We start from the raw sequence: 20,050 nt of genomic DNA, 5'->3' as shown, positions 1-20,050 counted from the left end.
CCCGTGGAAGATCGAGCACACCCTGCCGGTCGTCTGAGCGATTCCAACCCCCAGGCCTCAGAGATTCCCGCCTCCGCTGTCCTGCTGTGCAGCTGGATGACGCTGAGTTTGCCTGCAGAGCATTTTCGCCCGCCAACAGTTGCCCTAACCATCCGATAAGTGAGTACGTGCACGTTTTTTTTTTCTGCTTGCTTAGCAAGTGAAAGGGCCCTCTTCAGTTTTTGGCCACAACGCACCCGAGCATCGATCAGGCCTGCAACAGAAAAAAAAAAAGTAAAAAGGGGACTATACCAATATTTTGTTGCTGTGTTTTCAGTGTAAGGAACTGATTTTTTTCTTTTTCTTTTTCCCACCTCTTCTTAATTAACGTAAACTGTATTTTTTATTTATTTTAACTGTGTGTGGGGGTTAATTTAAAATAAAGGAAAAAAATAATAAAATAAGGTTGTAATGTTTAAATTCAAATTATTCTTAGTAGGAAAATTCTAATGTTAAATTCCTGTTAAGTGGAGGCACCGCCGATTTCCAGTATTGTTTTTTGTATTAAATTAAGTGATTTTTGTATTTCCTGTTACCCCTAACTAAATCAAATTAGACGAATCCAGGACACCGCCCTTAGTAATACGACTTAATAACAGAGGGTTATTCGTCTAGTTACATGGGATAGGTGTTACACAATTGGAGGCACCGCTGGGATTCAAATAATAAAATTTATATGTCATTGGCTCTTTTGAAAACAAAACAATGGCTTTTAAACAAAATCACAGTGTTCCAAATGTAAGCAACTGGTGTAGAGGTGAAGGTGTGGATACGTCACATGCTCTAATGGCAATGGGTATTTCTGAAGAAACTCCGGTTGACACTGTTGAACTTGCACTCGAAACCATAAAAGCTATTGGCAAAGTGAGAGTACGAGACAAAATGTTTGATCCAGATAGCAACACAGTAACTGTGCTTTGCGAATGCCGAGAAGAAATAGATTCAACTAAGGTTCCTACCGAACTGGTTGTCGATGAAGGTGTTAAGTGGACTTTAGTTACTGTTGAACGAGAACAGAGTTCTGGCTTATTCTCAGAAAAACTGGTCAAGTTTCTCCAAGATGAAGGAAAATCTCTTGATGATGTAACTCAGCTATGTAGTCCCGTTCTTTCTGCGAACCAAAATGCTGAATCTGTCATTCGTGCATTGAATGATTTAGCACAGTCACCCAAAAACAATGAACATAGTTCCTACAGGCGTCTAAGAACATTTTCTGGAGTCCATCCTACTCCACCTGGAGAAGATAACTTGGATAACTGGATGGAACAAGCTAAGTTCATGGTGGATGAATATGAGTACACAGACAGGGAGAAAAAACGAAGAATCGTTGAAAGTCTCAAAGGACCAGCTTTGGAGATCATCCAAGCTGTGCGCATGTCAAATCCTGACGCAACTCATATGGATTACATTGAAGTCCTCGAGAGTACTTTTGGAACTGTAGAGTCAGGTGAAGAACTGTATTTTACATTCAAAGCTCTTCACCAAAAGCCGAATGAGTGCCTGTCAGATTTCTTGCTCAGATTAGAACGAACATTGAATAAGGTTGTGAAAAGGGGAGGCCTAAACGTCCATGAAGTCAATAAAGCTAGACTAGAGCAACTCATTAAGGGTGCCACTGAGTCTGATATAATGCTACTTAATCTAAATCTTAGAGAGAGGCGAAGTGCCCCCCCATCATTTCTCAGTTTACTCAAAGAGATTCGTGAAGAAGAGGAGCATGAATTAGCCAGACAAAAGCTCAAAAAGCCATCAAAACAGTATGTTCGCAGTGTACAAACCACTGAGTCGGAGCATAAAAAAAATGAGTCAGCTGATCTTCAAACAGAAGTTCAAGAACTTAAGGAAAAATTAAAAGCACTAAATAAACAGTCAACAGCAAGCAAACAAGGGTCCAAAAAAGAAAAAAAATGCAAAGCAGAATCCGATGAAGTGCAAAAACTGAAAAGGGAAGTTAAAGCTCTCCAAAATCAGATAAATGTAATGTCAGTAAAGCCAAAAACATATACAACAGACACGGGTTACTACCCCAGATACAAGACTGAGTGCAGTGCTAAACCTGCTCAGTCAAAACCAAATAATACCAAAGAGTCTGATTATTTTTGTTATCATTGCGGAGAAAACGGACACATTGCTCCAAAATGTACGGCTCCGGAAAACTCGCAAAAAGTGATACAAAAACTCATAAGACAAGCCCGACGTGGTACTGATGCCCCTAGAGAAAGAAAGAAGGATCAAAAAGAGCATATTGCTCATGTCAATAAAACCAGCGTACCCATTCATAACTCAGACATCCCTCCGGGTCTGATTGGTCCATCTTCTATTGCCGAAATCAAAGTCAACAACATTTCCTGCAAAGGTCTTATGGATTCCGGGTCCACAGTGACCATTATCTTTGAGGATTGGTATAAGAGAAATATCTCACACATACCTCTCCAACCAATTTCCAGTCTCGCGATCTGGGGTTTATCTGCAGAGTCATATCCCTACTGTGGCTACGTAGTCGTGGAAATGGAATTTCCTGAAGATGTGACTGGTGTTAAAGGGCCAGTTACTGTTTTAGCCCTCATCTGTCCTGAACCTCCTCAAGGTCATGAAACTCCAGTTGTTGTGGGCACAAATGCTTTTCTTTTCCGCAGGCTCTTTCAGATTTGCAAGGAAAATGACAGTGAATGTAAAATCAGCTCTATGAGAGTTAAAGCTGTTTACGATCAAATAAAAGTTCAGCCACCGCAGTCAAATACAGAAGAAAAACCAATCGGACAAGTTAAATGGCCGGGACCAGGTCCACTTACTCTAGCTCCCGGTGAAAAGTTTAAGGCTACGTGCACCATCGAGCATAGAGCTACAAACTCGCAAGATGTAGTACTGGTTGAAGCTCCATTTGTTTCTCAACTTCCCTCTGGTGTGTTAGTACAACCAGGTGTTCTTCTGGAGAGTGATATTGATGAGAACAGTTTCACTGTGCTTTTGCAAAATGAGTCAGAGAAGCCCACCTGCATTCAGGTTGGGACTGTTGTTGCAGAAATGCACACTGTTGACATTGTCACAAATCCACAAGCCCTGGAGTCAAAGCATACTGCTTTAGACGCCAACCTTTTTGATTTTGGTGATTCTCCTGTCTCGGAAGAATGGAAAAACAGACTAAGACAAAAGTTAATGGCACGACGCAATGTTTTTTCCCTTGATGAATGGGATGTGGGACTAGCAAAAGATGTTGAACACAAAATCCGATTAAGTGACTCAACCCCTTTCCGAGAAAGGTCGCGACGTTTAGCTCCAGCTGACATTGACGATGTGAGAAAACACTTGCAGCAGTTGATAAAGCCAGGTGTTATCAAAGAGTCTCGCAGCCAATACGCATCACCAATAGTAGTTGTGCGTAAAAAGAACGGTTCGATCAGAATTTGCATTGACTACAGAACCCTAAACAGTCGGACTATACCTGATCAATACACCATTCCGCGTGTAGATGACGCCTTGGATTGCCTTACTGGTAGTAAATGGTTCTCCGTTTTGGATCTCCGAAGTGGTTATTATCAAATAGCCATGTCGGAAGAAGACAAGGAAAAAACTGCATTTATCTGCCCCCTCGGATTTTACCAGTTTGAGCGCATGCCTCAAGGAATTACCGGAGCTCCAGCTACTTTTCAACGGCTGATGGAGAAAGCTGTTGGTGATATGCACCTGCTCCAAGTCATCGTGTATCTGGATGACATCATCGTGTTTGGCAAAACGCTCGAAGAACACGAGCAACGTCTCCTAAAAGTATTAGATCGACTCGAAGAGTATGGTCTCAAAGTGTCCATTGACAAATGTCAGTTTTGTCAGTCTCAAGTAAAATATGTCGGACACATAGTGTCAGAAAAAGGCATTGCGACTGATCCCGAAAAAGTTGCGGTAGTTACAAACTGGCCTGAACCAACAGATCTCAAGACCCTAAGATCTTTTCTTGGTTTCTGCGGGTACTACCGCAGATTTATAGCCAACTACTCAAGCATAGTCCGTCCCCTAACTGAACTCACCAAAGGCTATCCACCTACGCAGAAAAATAAGAAAAACAAACCAAAAGATTCCTCCAAGAGTTATTTCAAACCATCTGAGCCATTCAAAGAACGCTGGGATGAGCCTTGTCACAAAGCGTTCGAAACAATAATCCACCATTTGACAAATGCCCCGGTGTTGGCCTTCGCGGATCCCACCAAACCTTATATTTTGCACGTAGACGCGAGCATGAATGGTTTAGGTGCTGTCCTTAACCAAGAGCACCCTGAAGGTCTTAAACCAGTCGCATTTGCTAGCAGAAAACTAAGCGACTCTGAGCGAAACTACCCGGTACATCAACTTGAATTTTTGGCTTTGAAATGGTCCGTTGTCGATAAATTTCATGATTACCTCTATGGTGCAAAATTCACCGTCAGAACAGACAACAATCCGCTGACTTACGTACTGACAACGGCCAAACTAAATGCAGTTGGACATCGCTGGCTTGCAGCATTAGCCACGTATGATTTTAACATCCAATATCGGCCCGGTCGTCACAACATCGACGCCGACCTCTTATCACGTCAGTATAGTGATACAAACCAATGGACAGATGTGCCTAAATCAGCAATAAAAGCTATTTGTAAAAAAGAAACCTCAGCCAACTCATCCAGATTTGCTGATCAATTGGGTGTCCCCCCAGCAGCGATCCCAGAAGCTTATGCTTTTCCAGTTAGTTTGAGCGCACAGTTTATTGATCAACTGTCACCCAAAGAGCTCCAAGTTGCTCAAGATCTTGACTTAGTCATTGGTCCTGTCAAACAAGCCATTCATTCAGGCAAACAGGCTGTCGTAACCAAGACGGATTCCCCTGACATAACATTATTATGGCGTGAAAGACCCCGCCTCAAGTTAAACGAAGGACTGCTGTACCGATTGAGAAAAATACCAAACGGTACAGAAAACAAACAGTTGCTTTTGCCAGAACGATATCGAACTAGTGTTATGAAATCACTACATGATGATTGTGGACATCTTGGAGTAGAAAAAACCTCAGAACTGCTCAAAGATCGATTTTATTGGCCACGCATGAATGCAGATGTGGATCAATACATTAAGACATGTGGACGCTGTATTTCACGAAAAACTCTTCCACAACGTTCCTCACCTCTTAATCAAATCACGAGCAATGGTCCATTAGATCTTGTTTGTATTGATTTTCTCCAAATTGAGCCAGACAACAAAGGTATTCAAAATGTGCTTGTAGTAACTGATCATTTCACTCGTTACGCACAGGCGTTTCCAACTAAAGACCAGAAGTCAGTTACTGTCGCAAAAGTACTGTGGGAAAAGTATTTTGTCCACTATGGATTGCCCGCCAGAATACATTCAGATCAAGGTAGAGATTTTGAGAGCCGACTCATTAAAGAGCTACTCTCTATGCTCGGCATTCGAAAATCCCGCACATCTCCTTATCATCCCCAAGGCGATGCGCAACCTGAACGGTTCAACAGAACACTTCTTTCAATGCTGGGAACACTGGAAAACATAAAGAAACATAACTGGAGTCAACATATTGGTCAGTTAGTACATGCGTACAACTGTTCAAAAAATGAATCAACCGGATATTCGCCATACTTTTTAATGTTCGGTCGAAACGCCAGATTGCCCATCGACATCTGTTTTGATGCAGCGTTTGAGAAAAACACAGAAAACTCCCATTTACAATACGTTGAAAAAATGAAAAAAGAACTGAAACATGCCTATCATCTAGCAACAGAGAGTGCAACTAAAAACCATCTTAGAAACAAATCTAGATATGATCAACGTGTGATAGACCAACCACTACAAGAAGGTGACAGAGTTCTTATTAGAAATGTTGGCCTTACTGGAAAACACAAGCTGCAAGACAGATGGAAGCCAATCCCGTACGTTGTAGTAAGAAAACTACCAAATCTACCCGTCTATAAAGTCGAACCTGAACAAGGACCAGGAAGTGTCAAAACTTTGCATAGAGATCATCTTCTTCCTATTGGTTACCTTGTCAGGATTCCAGAAATTTCAAAAGCAATCAAAAGTGTCAACCCTCCGATCACAAGACAGAGACAAAAATATCGTCAAAGTGAAAGTTACTCCCACTCTGGGATGAGCAACTCTTCTTCAGACTCAGAGTATGCGTGCGAGTACCCCAAAAAGGACCAAGTTCAAAGATTAGTCCAAAGATCTCTAGGATCAGTGTCCGACAAATCAAACTGTGACAAGTCCTCCTCTGGGGGTGAACCAGAACATGAAACAAATGAAAATAATCATAATGAAAGTGAACATTCAGACTTTGAACCTGAAACGAATGAAGAAGAAACAGACACAGACACAAATGTTGAGAGTTCAAAACACAGGAAATCAACTCGAGAAGTGAAGCCAGTCATTCGATTGAGTTATGACAAACCTGGAAAACAAACTGAGGAACCTGTAACCATAGTTCATCATGGTATGGTTATTCAGTTGAACCTTAGTTCGCATGACAATCTTCCCAAACCTAAGAAACACCTTAAATCTTTGTATAGATATTGACATTAGATGAGGACATCTAAACCTTTTAGAACGGGGAGAGTGTAGCCCAGTCGAAAATTTGAAAGAAAGAAAAAAGAAATAAATCTTAGACTAGGCCACTGAAAGATTAAAATTTATTTTTTGAAAAAAAAAAAAGTTCAATGGCCACTTGTTTGGGTTTGTTTAACAAGTTTTCTTATTCCATTGGGAATGAAGTTATTTTGGTTTTGTATGTTGTAAAAATTGATTTTGCCCCACAGCCTAACCTGTATGTATTTTTTGTTAAGTCTGAAATTTGATTTGTTATGTTACCTGTCCGTATAATGAGCCATCCATTCAGAGATAAGTGGGTGTGTCTAAGAGGTGCAATCGAAAACAAACGTTTCACTAACGGGCAGAGACAGTCAGACCTTGGTGAGGAGCGGAGCTGACGCTGAAGGCTACGATTTTTTCAAGTTCGACGCAAAGTCAACTTTCTGTTAAAATTGTGGACACTGTTTGTCATACGAGTCTTTTTTGGACCCTGTGGAAGACTGAGCACCTGTGGAAGACTGAGCACCCGTGGAAGATCGAGCACACCCTGCCGGTCGTCTGAGCGATTCCAACCCCCAGGCCTCAGAGATTCCCGCCTCCGCTGTCCTGCTGTGCAGCTGGATGACGCTGAGTTTGCCTGCAGAGCATTTTCGCCCGCCAACAGTTGCCCTAACCATCCGATAAGTGAGTACGTGCACGGTTTTTTTTTCTGCTTGCTTAGCAAGTGAAAGGGCCCTCTTCAGTTTTTGGCCACAACGCACCCGAGCATCGATCAGGCCTGCAACAGAAAAAAAAAAAAGTAAAAAGGGGACTATACCAATATTTTGTTGCTGTGTTTTCAGTGTAAGGAACTGATTTTTTTCTTTTTCTTTTTCCCACCTCTTCTTAATTAACGTAAACTGTATTTTTTATTTATTTTAACTGTGTGTGGGGGTTAATTTAAAATAAAGGAAAAAAATAATAAAATAAGGTTGTAATGTTTAAATTCAAATTATTCTTAGTAGGAAAATTCTAATGTTAAATTCCTGTTAAGTGGAGGCACCGCCGATTTCCAGTATTGTTTTTTGTATTAAATTAAGTGATTTTTGTATTTCCTGTTACCCCTAACTAAATCAAATTAGACGAATCCAGGACACCGCCCTTAGTAATACGACTTAATAACAGAGGGTTATTCGTCTAGTTACATGGGATAGGTGTTACATCTGTAAAAAAATAAAGGCGACTTTAAATAACTTAATTTGGTCGGAGCTGGAAGTAACGTCACATTCACTCAATCCAGTCCTCTTGTACAGTTAATGGGATGGCCAAGAGCCAAACTTGAAAATACAAAACAGCAGCTGTGAGCAACAGTTTTAAATTTATAGTTTATTTATTCAAGTTTTCAGTAGTTCCTCAATTTTTTCCCCTCAAATTTTCTGCATTTCTTTTAAGTTTGCAGTGTTTACTTTGAGTTAAAAACTGTTTTAATTTATTAATTTTTCCAATTGAGTCTATTTTTTTCAATTCACTTTAAGCTGATCCTGATTTGACCCCATTTAAAAGTTTTACTTTTAAGTTGTGGAAACTCTGAGTAAACAAAACCCGGAAGCACCATTCATAGAAGAGCGTCTTTGACCGGTCCTTATGTCCACCCCTCCCTCTAGGATCGGGTAATAGATGCTGGTCCAAAAGGAAACTCGGCCCGTTTCATCAACCACAGCTGCAACCCAAACTGTGAAACTCAGAAGTGGACCGTAAACGGCGACGTCCGCATCGGAATCTTTGCCCTCTGTGACATAGAGGCTGGTGGGTTCCCAGATATGCTCTGTGTGCTCAGAACCCAGCTTGGATTTATCGTTTGTTCTCCGTTTCCTGGTGTTTCTACAGGCACAGAGTTGACGTTCAACTACAACTTGCACTGTGTGGGGAACCGGAGAACGTCCTGTCACTGTGGGTCAGAGAACTGCTCCGGCTTCCTCGGGGTCCAGCCGACGGTGAGGCCATCAGGCGTCATCGGCAGCGTGAGCTCTGCGACTGGATTTGACACGCCTCCTTGCCGTTTCTTCCAGAGCGCTCTGGTGATGGAAAAGGAAGAGAAGGCCAGGAACGCCAAGCTGAAGCCGAAGAAACGGAAGCTGCGGCTGGAGGGCAAACACACGCACGAGTACTTCTGTTTCTGCTGTGGAGACGGAGGAGAGCTGGTGATGTGCGACAGGAAGGACTGTCCCAAAGCATATCACCTCCTGTGTCTCAACCTCACCAAGCCTCCATACGGTACCAGCTGAAGGAGCTCTGATCTTTCTTTTCCTCTACAGGCATCAAAATTCAGGAGGAAGTCTGAAGTATTTGTGAGACGGTTACCTCTGTGCTCACTTACTACCAAAAGCTTTTGAAACTGTGTTGCATTTTTTTTTTTTTTTTGCTATAAGCCAACATTTTATTTTGCTAATTCAAGTTTTTTTTTTGTTATTTTGTTATTCGTCATGGGACTCAAATAAAAAGCTTTGGCATATCACTCAAAAAATATGAATTTGAAACCTTGATTTTTTTTGGGATTTTGATTTCGATTTTATTGATTTATTTCAAGCATTGTAGTCAAAGCAATAAAGAATTTACACATATTTATCAAACTCATTACAGAAATTATGAAATGCATAGATTAAAAAGACAGAAAACAAAACAAAAATGTCACTTAAATCATATATGCTTAATTAAATACAGTGATCATTAACTGAGGTTTAAGTAGAGTTTGATTTATTGCTTGAAAAGGAGTGGGAAGAAGCAAGCTTATATAATCCCACCCCTACTGAGTTCATTCATTTGTTAGTTTAACAGTGTTTTTAAATCCAGTTCTGATCAGATAGATTCTTTTCAAGAAACAAAATCCAGTGCCTAGACTTGATTGAGTTCATTAGCTTGATTTTTTTTGAGAGAAAGTAAAAACGTTAGTTGATTTATGATTTTAAAGAAAACTTTTGTCATTTGCATGATGGGAATAAATATTCCTTTTCCTGCGTTTTCCTGTGATCCTCTTAAACCTCCTGCCTGTCTGAAGAGTGACCCCTCCTCCTCCTGTCTGCAGGACGCTGGGAATGCCCGTGGCACGACTGCAGCGTTTGCGGCTCCCCGGCCTCGTCTCACTGTGACTTCTGTCCCCGCTCTTTCTGCACGGATCACGAGGCGGGGGCACTCACCCCCTCCTCTCTGGACGAGCGCCCCTGCTGCTCCAGCCACAACCCGCTCAGTCCGCTCGGCTCCTCCGGTTCCAGCCAGCGGCACAGCTCCACTCTGAGCCCGGTCAGGGTCAAAGAGGAGCCGGAGGGGGAGCAGGCGGCCGCAGAGTGATGTCTCAACTCCCACAATACCTCATTCCCAACAAAGTATGCCCTGATCTCCAGCTGCGCACTCCACAAGGGAATTCCAGTGCTTTTTTCTGACTAATGCCGTGGCCGCCGCTCAGAGCCGCCGTGCTGTTTTGCGGCTGGAGCTGAGCGATGGGAGTGATGAGAGGGGCAGAGACCACAGAGAAGCGTGCGCTGTTTCCTCTCCTCCTTTGCCATAAAACACTCTGCAGCTCAACTGTGCCCATCGGGGGGGGGCAGAACATCACCTCATTGTGTTTTCTTACTATTGTTATTATTTCGCAGCTGTGGAATTCTTAAGTGTTGTCTCGTCGTGACCCTCCTCAGTGAACGAGGAGGAGGAGGAGGAGGGCCGCTCCTCTTCTCGTTGAAAGCGCTGCGGTCGGCTCCTCCAAGTCGGGACGGCTTTAACATCGAGACGAGCCGGCGTTTCTTCACCCGTCATCCAGCGAAGGAGCAGCTGGGTGAATACAGCCCGTTTTTGTGCAATTTGTTTTCTTTTTCAGGACCACACTACATTCCAACCATGGTTTTATTATACTTATGGATATAGATGAATATAATTATATACAGTATCTATGTTTGTTAATGTTTACAGACAGATTCTCTCACTTCATCTCGGTGAGTGGTGTATTATGTTTGTTTAGGTGTTGAACATTAAGCAAACCTTGTGAAAATAGTCTTATTAAGGTGAAATATAATGGTATATAGTGTCATGGTATGACATTACAGAAGTACTTGTGATTTCATATTACCAGTCTCACTTGCCATTGTGTACATAATTGGCTCACAATATTGTAAAGTACTTAAAGGTCATGGGGGCAAAGCCTTGTGTCTCTTGTTGCTCCCAGAAGAATGAAAAAGCTTTTCTAAACCAACAGGTATCTGTCATTTTCTTTTCTTTTTTAGAGTTTCCGCTGTCACGCGTCCTCCAGGTAGTCCTTTGTAAAGTTCGACTGAGGGGGCCCAGCTTTTGTGATCCCCGGTGCTGTCTTAAAACTGTTGTCCTACAAGCCTTAAGTTCAGTTTTTCAGCTCATCCGGCCCAGATACAGTGCAGTTACTTTTTTTTTTTTTGCCAAACTTCTCTGATAAGCACTTTCACACTGCTACACCTCATAGCTCGGGTAGAAATCATAAAAAACAAGTGTTTCAAAAAGTAAAAAAAAATTCTTCTTATGTAATAACATAGGAAATCATGCTGTTAGTTTTTTATTTTTTATTCAGAAATGTTTGGAGTGCTGGGCCTTTTTCTGTTAGCTTTGTTTTGATGGGCATTTTTTTATTTATTGTTTTGGACCCCCTTTCCTTTAAAAAAAAAAAAAAAAAGCCCTGGTGTCCTGCAGGGGTACTTTTCTGTTCTCACCTGGAGGATGAAATCCTCATTGCTGGGCTTCAGAGAAACATTAATGGTGTAACGGTAGTCCAGTATAAAGTTCAAGCACCAACTCCTGTACAGTGTTTTTAATCACTCATCTATTCAATCAACATTTTTTGTATTTAGTGAACCACATTTGATACAAATTTAATTTTTTCAAACACCAGTGAAGTGATTAGTCTCTTTTCTCACTGTGTAAAATGAAAAAGGCAAAAATGGAGAGAAAAATAACTTTTTTCTTTTTTTCTTTTCTTTTTTACTTGTCATATCCAATCATTTGCACACATTTAAGTGTAATGATTCCACATCTGGAAACAGCAGCTGCTCTTTTGTTTCAGAGCAGATTTGACCAGAACACGAGTGATGATCACCAGAGGAAGCTTTGTTTTTTTGTTTTCATCCAAAACCTTTTTTTTGTTGTTGTTTCCTTCTTGTTTCATATAAAGTTGTGTCAAAAGTTGATCCGCAGGGGGAAACGATGCCAGTGTTGCCAAATCCTTGTCTGTTCGTTAAAGGTGTGGTTGAATCCCGAGAACATTTCCTCTTTTAAGATAAATATCTGTACTTTGGAATCTGAAGGTGCAATTAGTTCTGTTTCGTGTAACATTTTTTTGAATACCTGATGTATTATCTGTCATAGGCACACAAATTCTGAAGCATCCCAAATAGGAATAAAACCTCAAATCATTTAAGATTAACAGGGGGTTTACTTAAAACTTGATGCGTTTCCTGCCTTAATTTGTAAAAATGTGATTCTTTAAGAAATTAGTTATGAGGTTGACAGCTTAATAAAAAAAAATAAAAAAACACAGGGAGACTCCCTAATCCTTTATCTGTTCTTTTTCAAGAACTTAATTTGTTTTAGTTTTCAAATCCTGTTTAAACAATAGAAAATGTTCCTGTGAAATTTAAATTTTCTCAATAGTTGTTGCATATTCTACCTAACGGTGAATTTTGGTTTCTGTTTAAATTGAAACGGTTTTAAAAGCCTTTTTGTGTGAGGCTTTGAATAAAACTACAAAAACGACAATTATAAATTTGTGTCCGATTGTTAAACACTGAGTAGGAAGGATAAATGCAGCAGAAATGTTCATTTTGATTTGTCTGCTTACAAAATTTCCTCTTTTTTTCTTTAATCTTTGATACTTGTGGATGCTTTTACATGCACACCATCACTGCTTCCACTTTTTTTTTTTTTTTTTTTACAATTTCAACCTTTATTTTCCAAGCCTGTGCAACACAACTTGAATTTGTGACTTTATTTTTGATATAGAATTAGTTGGACTGTGTTTCATTTTATGCACCCTTGACTGTGCTTCAGAAAAAAAAGTTTGCTGCTGATTTGTTGAGTTATTCCTGTTCGCAAGCCTTTTTTAAGTGAATGTTTTTTAGCTTAAGTGCATGCTTCCATCATGAAAAGATGTATTTTTGTTTCTTTTTCCCCCTTTCATATTGCACAGAGATTCTGCAAAACCAAACAGTCCTTATTTGTCTGGGCACCTGCAGAGAGCACAATCACCATCCTTTCTTTGTGCCAGTTTGCCGAGCTCACACAGCAGCAGTATTACAAATTAAGATGTCCATGCTTTCACCTTCATGATGTGATGGTGGTTCTTTTTTTTTTTATTTAAAGACAGCATGTTTATTCTCATTTGTGTCTCTTGAATTTGGCTGAGGAGGATTTTTCACTTCAATTTAGGCGAGGCCACCCAGTTTGTGTCGTCAAAGGGCATATTTCAGTTCACTGTGACGTTTGGTTTTCTTGTGCAGTGTCGATGACTGTCGATAAGTTTTTACTTGACATGCTGTCAAATATTGTTGAATACAAAAATAAATTCACATGCATAAGCACTCATCTCTTCACTTGTAGTAAATTGCTTTCAGTAACCAACTGGACTCATGAATATCTCTCTCTCCGTGTTGCTTCGATGAAACCGTGGATGAACACAAAAGACCATGTTACTTACTGTTCAACCTGTGTTACTGTATACTACATATTGTTGAGGAACTTGTAAATAGTTTGCATTGAAATTGCATAGACTCATGTTACCGTTGCGTGCTCTTTTTGCCTGTACAATTCTGCTTCTAAATGTGTTTGACTGTTGAGACGACACTCCTTTTGTACATGACTGTCTTTTTATTTGAGAATATTGATTCTGTCCTTTTTCATTCTAAAGTTGGGTTTGAAGAGTTCAGACATGCCTGAAGTTTGACTTTAATAAAGCTGTACTCTGTCTCAGTGAAGTGCTACTCCCTGATGATTCAGTTTGGTCCAAATTAAACATGAATCTGCTCAGATCCACTTGTATAAACATTTTATTTTATTGATGTATGATGTGCAATCCCTGTTGTTAAAGAAAAATGACAAAGCCAAAATATTCAAGTTTTAATAGAAGTGTGTACTTTTTTGGCCTCTAGATGGCGCCATGGTATTGATCTGTTTTGGTTAACGCTACGTAGCTCCTCGCATCCAATCATCAAGGTGGATTAAATAAATCCCTGTTACTTCCGGTTTAGAAACTTTTTTTTTTTAAAGTGCAACTATAAAAAATGTCATATGAAACTTATTTTAAAGTAATATTCCTTCGAAAGAATTTAAACAAACTGAGAAATTTACATTTCAGGTAAATCCCCCCCCGCCGCCGCATTTTTTTAAATAAATATCTTACTACAAAAAGTTTTTTTCGTTTAGTTTTTGATTTATGTGTATATATGCATACACTTACACATTTATTTTCTGACTAACGTTTGGACTTTAATTTTAAAAATCTGAACCGGAAGTAGCTATGACACCCACTAGCTTAACGTGGCTCTACTGTAACATCCCTGTTTCCTTGTATTGAATTTCCCCGTAGCTCATAATAGAGGATGACTGGGAGAGGCTATCGATAACTGCACTTCTTTATTGGAGAAATGGGAGTTTAAATATGGCACGCTAAAGGTCAGTATTACACGTAAAATCGTGTTTTGATTGCACGGAAATGAGCCAGATGTCTTGTTTGACAGATGTTGCTAACTAGCTTTAGCAGACTTTACCAAGGGAATGGTTTGATTTATGCGGCTTCTGACCTGGTTAATCTTGTTTTAGACTAGAGATTTATTACAGAAAAGGGAAATTCTAAAATGTTGTTTTACCTGAGCGTGTGGCCTTCAGGTGCAGCTTGTTGGCTTTAATGTGATTTTCAAATCAAACCTTTTTTATTTTCATTTATGATAAAACTCCAGCTGAGCATAGCACGAAACCTGAGGAAATTTGAATGTTATAGATGTTTTAACAAAGCTTCTCAGCATTTCCTGGTTATTGTATGTAAGCGTTTCTTAAAAATGAATAATCTAGGTTTAAACACCTTTTTTGTAGCTCTTTTTTTATCCACAGTTTTTTCATTTTTAAGTGACTTTTAATGTAATTTTTGTAATTTTTTATTTTTACAGATTTATTAGATATTTTTGTCTGTGGTCTTTTGAGTTTCCTTGCCTTGTTTATGAATTAGCTTTACAAGTAAACCTATAAATAATCCAAATTAATCCTAGCAATAATCCTGCAAAACCTGTAGAACAGCACTAATATGAAACCTAGGTGCTCTCTGGGGGAGGAAATGGTATTCTTTTTACTTCTTTGCCTTACTTAATCAAAGACGATATTGTTTTGTAGATTGTATTTGGGGGGGCAGCTCAAATCACTTCTTTTTATTCAAATTATAACAAATCTTCTCATTGAAATTACTTTAGTTCATGTTTTTGTAGTGGTCATAAAATTTAATCCATAGTAATTTTTAAGTTTTTGATGCTAAACCTTGTAAATAAACCTTATTTAACTGTTGCACTTTGTAGAAAATCAGAAAATGGAATCATCAGTTTTAAGACGACAAAAACTTTTCTTAATTAACTTAAAAGAAGAAATATGTGTCACATACTAAATTAAGTCAACCTAAAAAATGTTCCTCCTTTCTTTTTCAGCTAATTTTGAATAACTTTTTTTTTTCTCCTTCAAATATATTCAAACAGAGGTGGAGTGAGCATGTTTGATGTTGACTAAAGTCCAATCCCAAAACCAAGATGAAGATGAAGAGGAAGCTGCTGCGTGGGTTGTTGTCAGAGGTTTCCGTCCGGCTGGTGTTGTTCTTGGTGTTCCTGTACGTTGTGCGCTCTCACCTGCACGTTCAGTGTTGCTGTATGAGCCCATTATCTAAAATGCAAATGCTCTCATCTTGTGCTCAGAGTGACAGAGCAGCTTCCTCCTTTCTACCGGGAAATCCAGCCAGAGGAGATGTGGCTGTATAAATTCCGTCGTGTGGAGAGAGACCACGTGCCTACGTCTCTTATGTTTGTAAGTGTGTGCTTGCATTGATCTGAAACTGGTGGCTTTTGTTTGAATGCTAACTCTATTATTGTTGGTTCTTGTGTTTGTGTGTCAGAGTGTCGCTGTTTTCACCCCTCTGATTGTAATCCTGGCTTTCACCTTTCTGAATAAATCGGAACGCGGCGATCTAAAGGAAGCCTCCCTGGGTAAAAAAAAAAACACCTTTTATCGTATTTTACTCCCGTTTGTTGCTGAACTCTTCAAGTTCACTTGTCTTTTTCATGATTCAGTTGTGTTTCCTCCTGTGATCCAGCTATGACTCTGACTCTGGTTCTTAATGGCGTTTTCACCAACGTCATCAAACTTGCTGTCGGCAGGTACGCTGTATGCGTCTCGTTGTTGCATGAGATTGTCCTGGTGCATTGAATCCTAAACGTGTCCTTTGCCTCGCCGCGTCTTCCTTCAGGCCCAGACCAGACTTCTTCTACCGTTGTTTCCCAGACGGTCAGATGAACGTGGACCTGCGCTGCAGCGGTGACCCAGATACTGTCATGGAAGGCAGAAAGAGCTTTCCCAGCGGCCATTCTTCCTGTAAGAGCCCATTATGGCCAACTTTCCTTTCAGTGTTTCAAAGATGTACCAAGTGATGCAGAAGGGCTTAGGTTTAAAAATACATGTAGAAAATTGAAATGTATACAAAGAAGAACCTTCAGTGTTACTGTATGGTGCATCCTCTGCTCTCTGGTCCTTACTTCCTGGTTAAAATATCTGATGCCTCTTATCGTCCTCTCTGCTTTGTCTCAGTTGCCTTTGCAGGTTTGGGTTTCACCTCTTTGTATATTGCGGGGAAGCTGCGGTGCTTCAGTGCAGCAGGTCAGGGCAGAGCGTGGCGGCTGTGTACCTTCCTTACCCCGTTGCTGGTTGCGACTGTAATCGCTCTCTCTAGAACCTGCGACTACAAACATCACTGGCAAGGTATGAAGCTAAAGTGATTTGAAAAAAGATGCACAGACATAAAAAGACAGATCAGGTGGAGAACAGATTGTAATTCAAACAACGTGATTAAAAATGATGAACAAATAAGGCAAGACGAGTGTATTTTGTATAGCACAATTCATCCTCAAGATAATTCAAGATTCTTTATAGAAAAATACAAATTAAATACACATAGATCAGGTCAACAAATGTCAAATGACAAAATTTTTTAGGTGAAACAGTAAATTTACTAAGCTGACATAAAGAGAAGAATTAAGGAAAGAGCTTCATCTGACGAACACTCAGCTGAAAGAATCATTTTAGTCTGAACTTGAGTGGAGGCTTATCCATCCTGTTTCAGGTTTTAGCTGCATTAAACTGAAAGTCATGTTTAGTCCTGAAATCATTTGATCTTTTCTTTATTGCTAACATCAACTTTTCATTCATATTCCTCTGTGTGGTTTCCTCCTCAATAGCTTCTGAAGGATGAACAACAATCACTGGATCGGTTTATAGGTTACATTGAAGCAAAAGGAACAAATGAGACAAGAAAGATACAAAGATTCAGTACATCAAATACATATATACATCAAACCTATTTAGAATATTCACAGAGTTATTGGAAAATAAAGGAAAAAAAATATGCTACATTCTTAAAATTAAATTATTCCTAATCAGAAATGGACATATTTGCACTTATACAAGTACAGTACACATATTTGTATTTATTGATTTACATGCATTACAAGCATTCCAAATGATGGAATAAGATGACAACATAGATTTAGCAAACCTAATTCAGATATGCTAATTAATTATCCTCTGAAAGCAGTTTTGCATTATTTCATTAAACTTTAATGCAGATTTTCATCATGTATTAGATGTATAATGTCTGCTGATTATCATCAGAATACATCTTCACAATATTCCAGTAATAGCTGCTAGTACTTGCTACATATTGCTGATCAAGCAATGAAAATCAATTGCTTATAGATTTGAATCAGAATTGATTAAATCCATGAAATCCCATGATTGTCAATGAATTTTGTTTTGTTGTAATTAACAAAAGTACTTAAAGTCAACGTGCAGAACATAGTCTGGATTGTTTCCGAAACAAAGAGTTCCCTCTCCTCTCCATGCAGATGTGTTGGTGGGCTCTCTGCTGGGTCTGGCCTCCGCCTGGCTCTGCTACAGACAGCACTTCCCTCCTCTTCAGGACGCCGACTGCCACAGACCTCTCAGACACAGGGACACGGTTCCCGCTGCACAAGACCGCAAGCTGGCCAACTCCAGCTACATCCTACCCTTATAGAAGACTTGGCATTACTCTCGACTGCTGTTATTTTCAATGGGGTACAATGTAAATTCCTGGTTTGCACCTTTAGGACCCTTCGTTTTATGTGTAGAACAACAATCTTCCGTCATCAAGCTGCATAGTTAAGGAGATCGTCTGAAATGACAAACGTGTTAGCACACAGTCCAGCTCCGCAAAGATCTAAACTGGTAACCATGACAACAAACCACAGCACAAATATTTTAGGACTCCTCTGCTGATCCCGATGCTACTACTAGCAGATGAGCGTCTCAGCTTCTTCACCAAAGGTCCACTGCTCCTCACTCTCTATCAGCTGTTGCTCAGTTAGAGACCAATTTTGTAATTTTCTTTTTTCTTTTCCCCAACAATCAAATGTGAGACGTTAAAGAATCTGCCTGAATATTATGTTGGATTTGTGTTGACAGTATAAACAAGCTGAAAGAAATGGTCGTAGAAGATGGGATAGTTTCACAAATTTTACTACTAGTTAGTTTTATGTTCATGTGACTCAAACTTGTATAAATAATCTGGAATACAGTTAAAAAATCTAAGCCTCAGAAATAGTTTTCCCATAAAAAAAACAGACTACTTCATTTATAAATGACTTTTTCTTAGAAATTATATTTGAACAACTCCGTTAGCATGAATTTGTAATTGCTGCCTATGTTTTGACTGCTTTAAGTCTTTTAGTCTTCCTATAGCATATTTTGAATGTTTCTATTGCCAGATTTCTTTCATCTGGAATAGCCTTTTTCTGTCTAAATCACAGCATAACATTCGGATGTAGCATTCTTACTTTTGGCTTTTCCTTTAGTGCCTGCTGTGCTCCACTGATAATCACATGCCAGATTTAGCTGAAAAGCACACCTTAGAGGGATTAAGAAAGTCGAGTCTTGTTTTTTTTATGACACACCTGCTTAAGCGAGCCTGTTTGTGGTTAAAATGTGTGCACATGTAGGTTTTTGGAGGAAGGACGGATCTGTAAGACGTTCCTCAGTTGGTCAGGTGATGAATGTCGCCTCTCAGTCCTGCTGGTCAGGTTTTCTTTGCTGTGAATGGTTAAAATGTTCTTTTCAATTTAGGAGTTTCTTTTTAAAAAAAATGTCAAATGTTAAGATCATTCCTGTTTGCTAGATTTGACATTTACACTGCTGTTATTGTTTTTTTTTCCCAGGTAAATCTCCTGTTTCTGTTTTTTCACTTGAACCGGGTCAGAGTTTTACAGGGCCAGAGCACTTTCTTCAGTTTCTTGTTTTTGTCTCTTCCAGAAGAAGAAAACAAAAGAATGGAAAATGTTGTGCCTTCATTCACCACTTTAGTCACGTCAATAATTGAATCAGGATCGATGCTATTTGTCTTTGTTGTAAATCACCGTCTTTTTATTGTCCTCACCTGACATTGACAGAAAACACTTCATTTAAAGTGGCATGCAGCGTGTAACTCTCAAAAAACTTGAACTTCTTCTCATAAATGTTTTTTTAAGTGAAAATACTGAGAATATAATCTGCATCATGTGGACGGAGGAGTCTGGAAACCCTAAAGACAAATGTTTACTCAGTCTGTTACTTCAGATGAATTGTGCAAAAGTATTTGAACTGGAAGCATGTTAATTTATTTGAACTCTGGCTTCTTTGTTCTGTGAAAAGTGTGTTGATAGAATTATGTTTCACAACAGTCTGGTTTTACTTTACAGCATTTTGATGCATGCTTGACTGCTGAACTCAGACAAACTCTTCCCATTGCTCTGATCTATTCTTTGAACTTTAACCCTTCAATACATGTATGTTGGAAACAGGTTACTCATTTTTTTTTTTTAAATCTTTTGTCATTACAAACGCCTGCTATGTTGTAAAACTGAGACAGCATCACGGTTACATGTTGCGATGCTTTTGATGAAACTTGTTGGTGACTCTTAACTGTGTTTTGGAATAATTCTGCAATGCTGCCTGTTCTTTGCACTTTTTCTTTTGGGTCCATTCATGCTTTGGAGTTGAGAATAACAAGCGAGATGATTGACTTCGTGCTAAAGCTAGCCAAAAATCAGTTCAGTATGGTTCTGTATGTTAGTGTTAGGAGTAATTTTAAGAAGTCAAATTGAAGATTAAAACTGTCTTGAGATAAACTGACTTTTGACTTGTT

General features: G+C 39.4%; 2 protein-coding genes across 5 annotated transcripts in view; both read left to right on the top strand.

The window, feature by feature from the left end:
• The window catches only part of nsd3 (nuclear receptor binding SET domain protein 3), a 35,163-nt gene extending 21,544 nt beyond the window's left edge, over nucleotides 1-13,619 (top strand). For all 4 annotated transcript variants that reach the window (XM_011478896.3, XM_011478898.3, XM_011478897.3 and 1 more), the window contains 4 exons: nucleotides 8,247-8,388; nucleotides 8,470-8,576; nucleotides 8,652-8,856; nucleotides 9,665-13,619. In XM_011478896.3, coding sequence (XP_011477198.1) covers nucleotides 8,247-8,388; nucleotides 8,470-8,576; nucleotides 8,652-8,856; nucleotides 9,665-9,927 — 717 coding nt within the window. In that variant the 3' untranslated portion in view covers nucleotides 9,928-13,619. The remainder of the gene's footprint in view (nucleotides 1-8,246; nucleotides 8,389-8,469; nucleotides 8,577-8,651; nucleotides 8,857-9,664) is intronic.
• A 490-nt stretch (nucleotides 13,620-14,109) lies between these two features.
• On the top strand, nucleotides 14,110-20,037 carry plpp5 (phospholipid phosphatase 5). The gene is made up of 8 exons (XM_004072180.4): nucleotides 14,110-14,262; nucleotides 15,327-15,454; nucleotides 15,540-15,648; nucleotides 15,737-15,827; nucleotides 15,935-15,998; nucleotides 16,088-16,212; nucleotides 16,426-16,596; nucleotides 17,739-20,037. Exons 2-8 carry the CDS (start codon nucleotides 15,378-15,380, stop codon nucleotides 17,906-17,908), a joined length of 807 nt encoding a protein of 268 aa, XP_004072228.1. The 5' UTR covers nucleotides 14,110-14,262; nucleotides 15,327-15,377; the 3' UTR covers nucleotides 17,909-20,037.
• The last annotated feature ends 13 nt before the right edge of the window (nucleotides 20,038-20,050 follow it).

The sequence above is a fragment of the Oryzias latipes genome, chromosome 9, assembly GCF_002234675.1.
Source record: "Oryzias latipes chromosome 9, ASM223467v1".
Taxonomy (NCBI): domain Eukaryota; kingdom Metazoa; phylum Chordata; class Actinopteri; order Beloniformes; family Adrianichthyidae; genus Oryzias; species Oryzias latipes.
The sequence above is the reverse complement of the archived record's forward strand: the minus strand, read 5'-3'. Positions and strand labels throughout refer to the sequence as shown.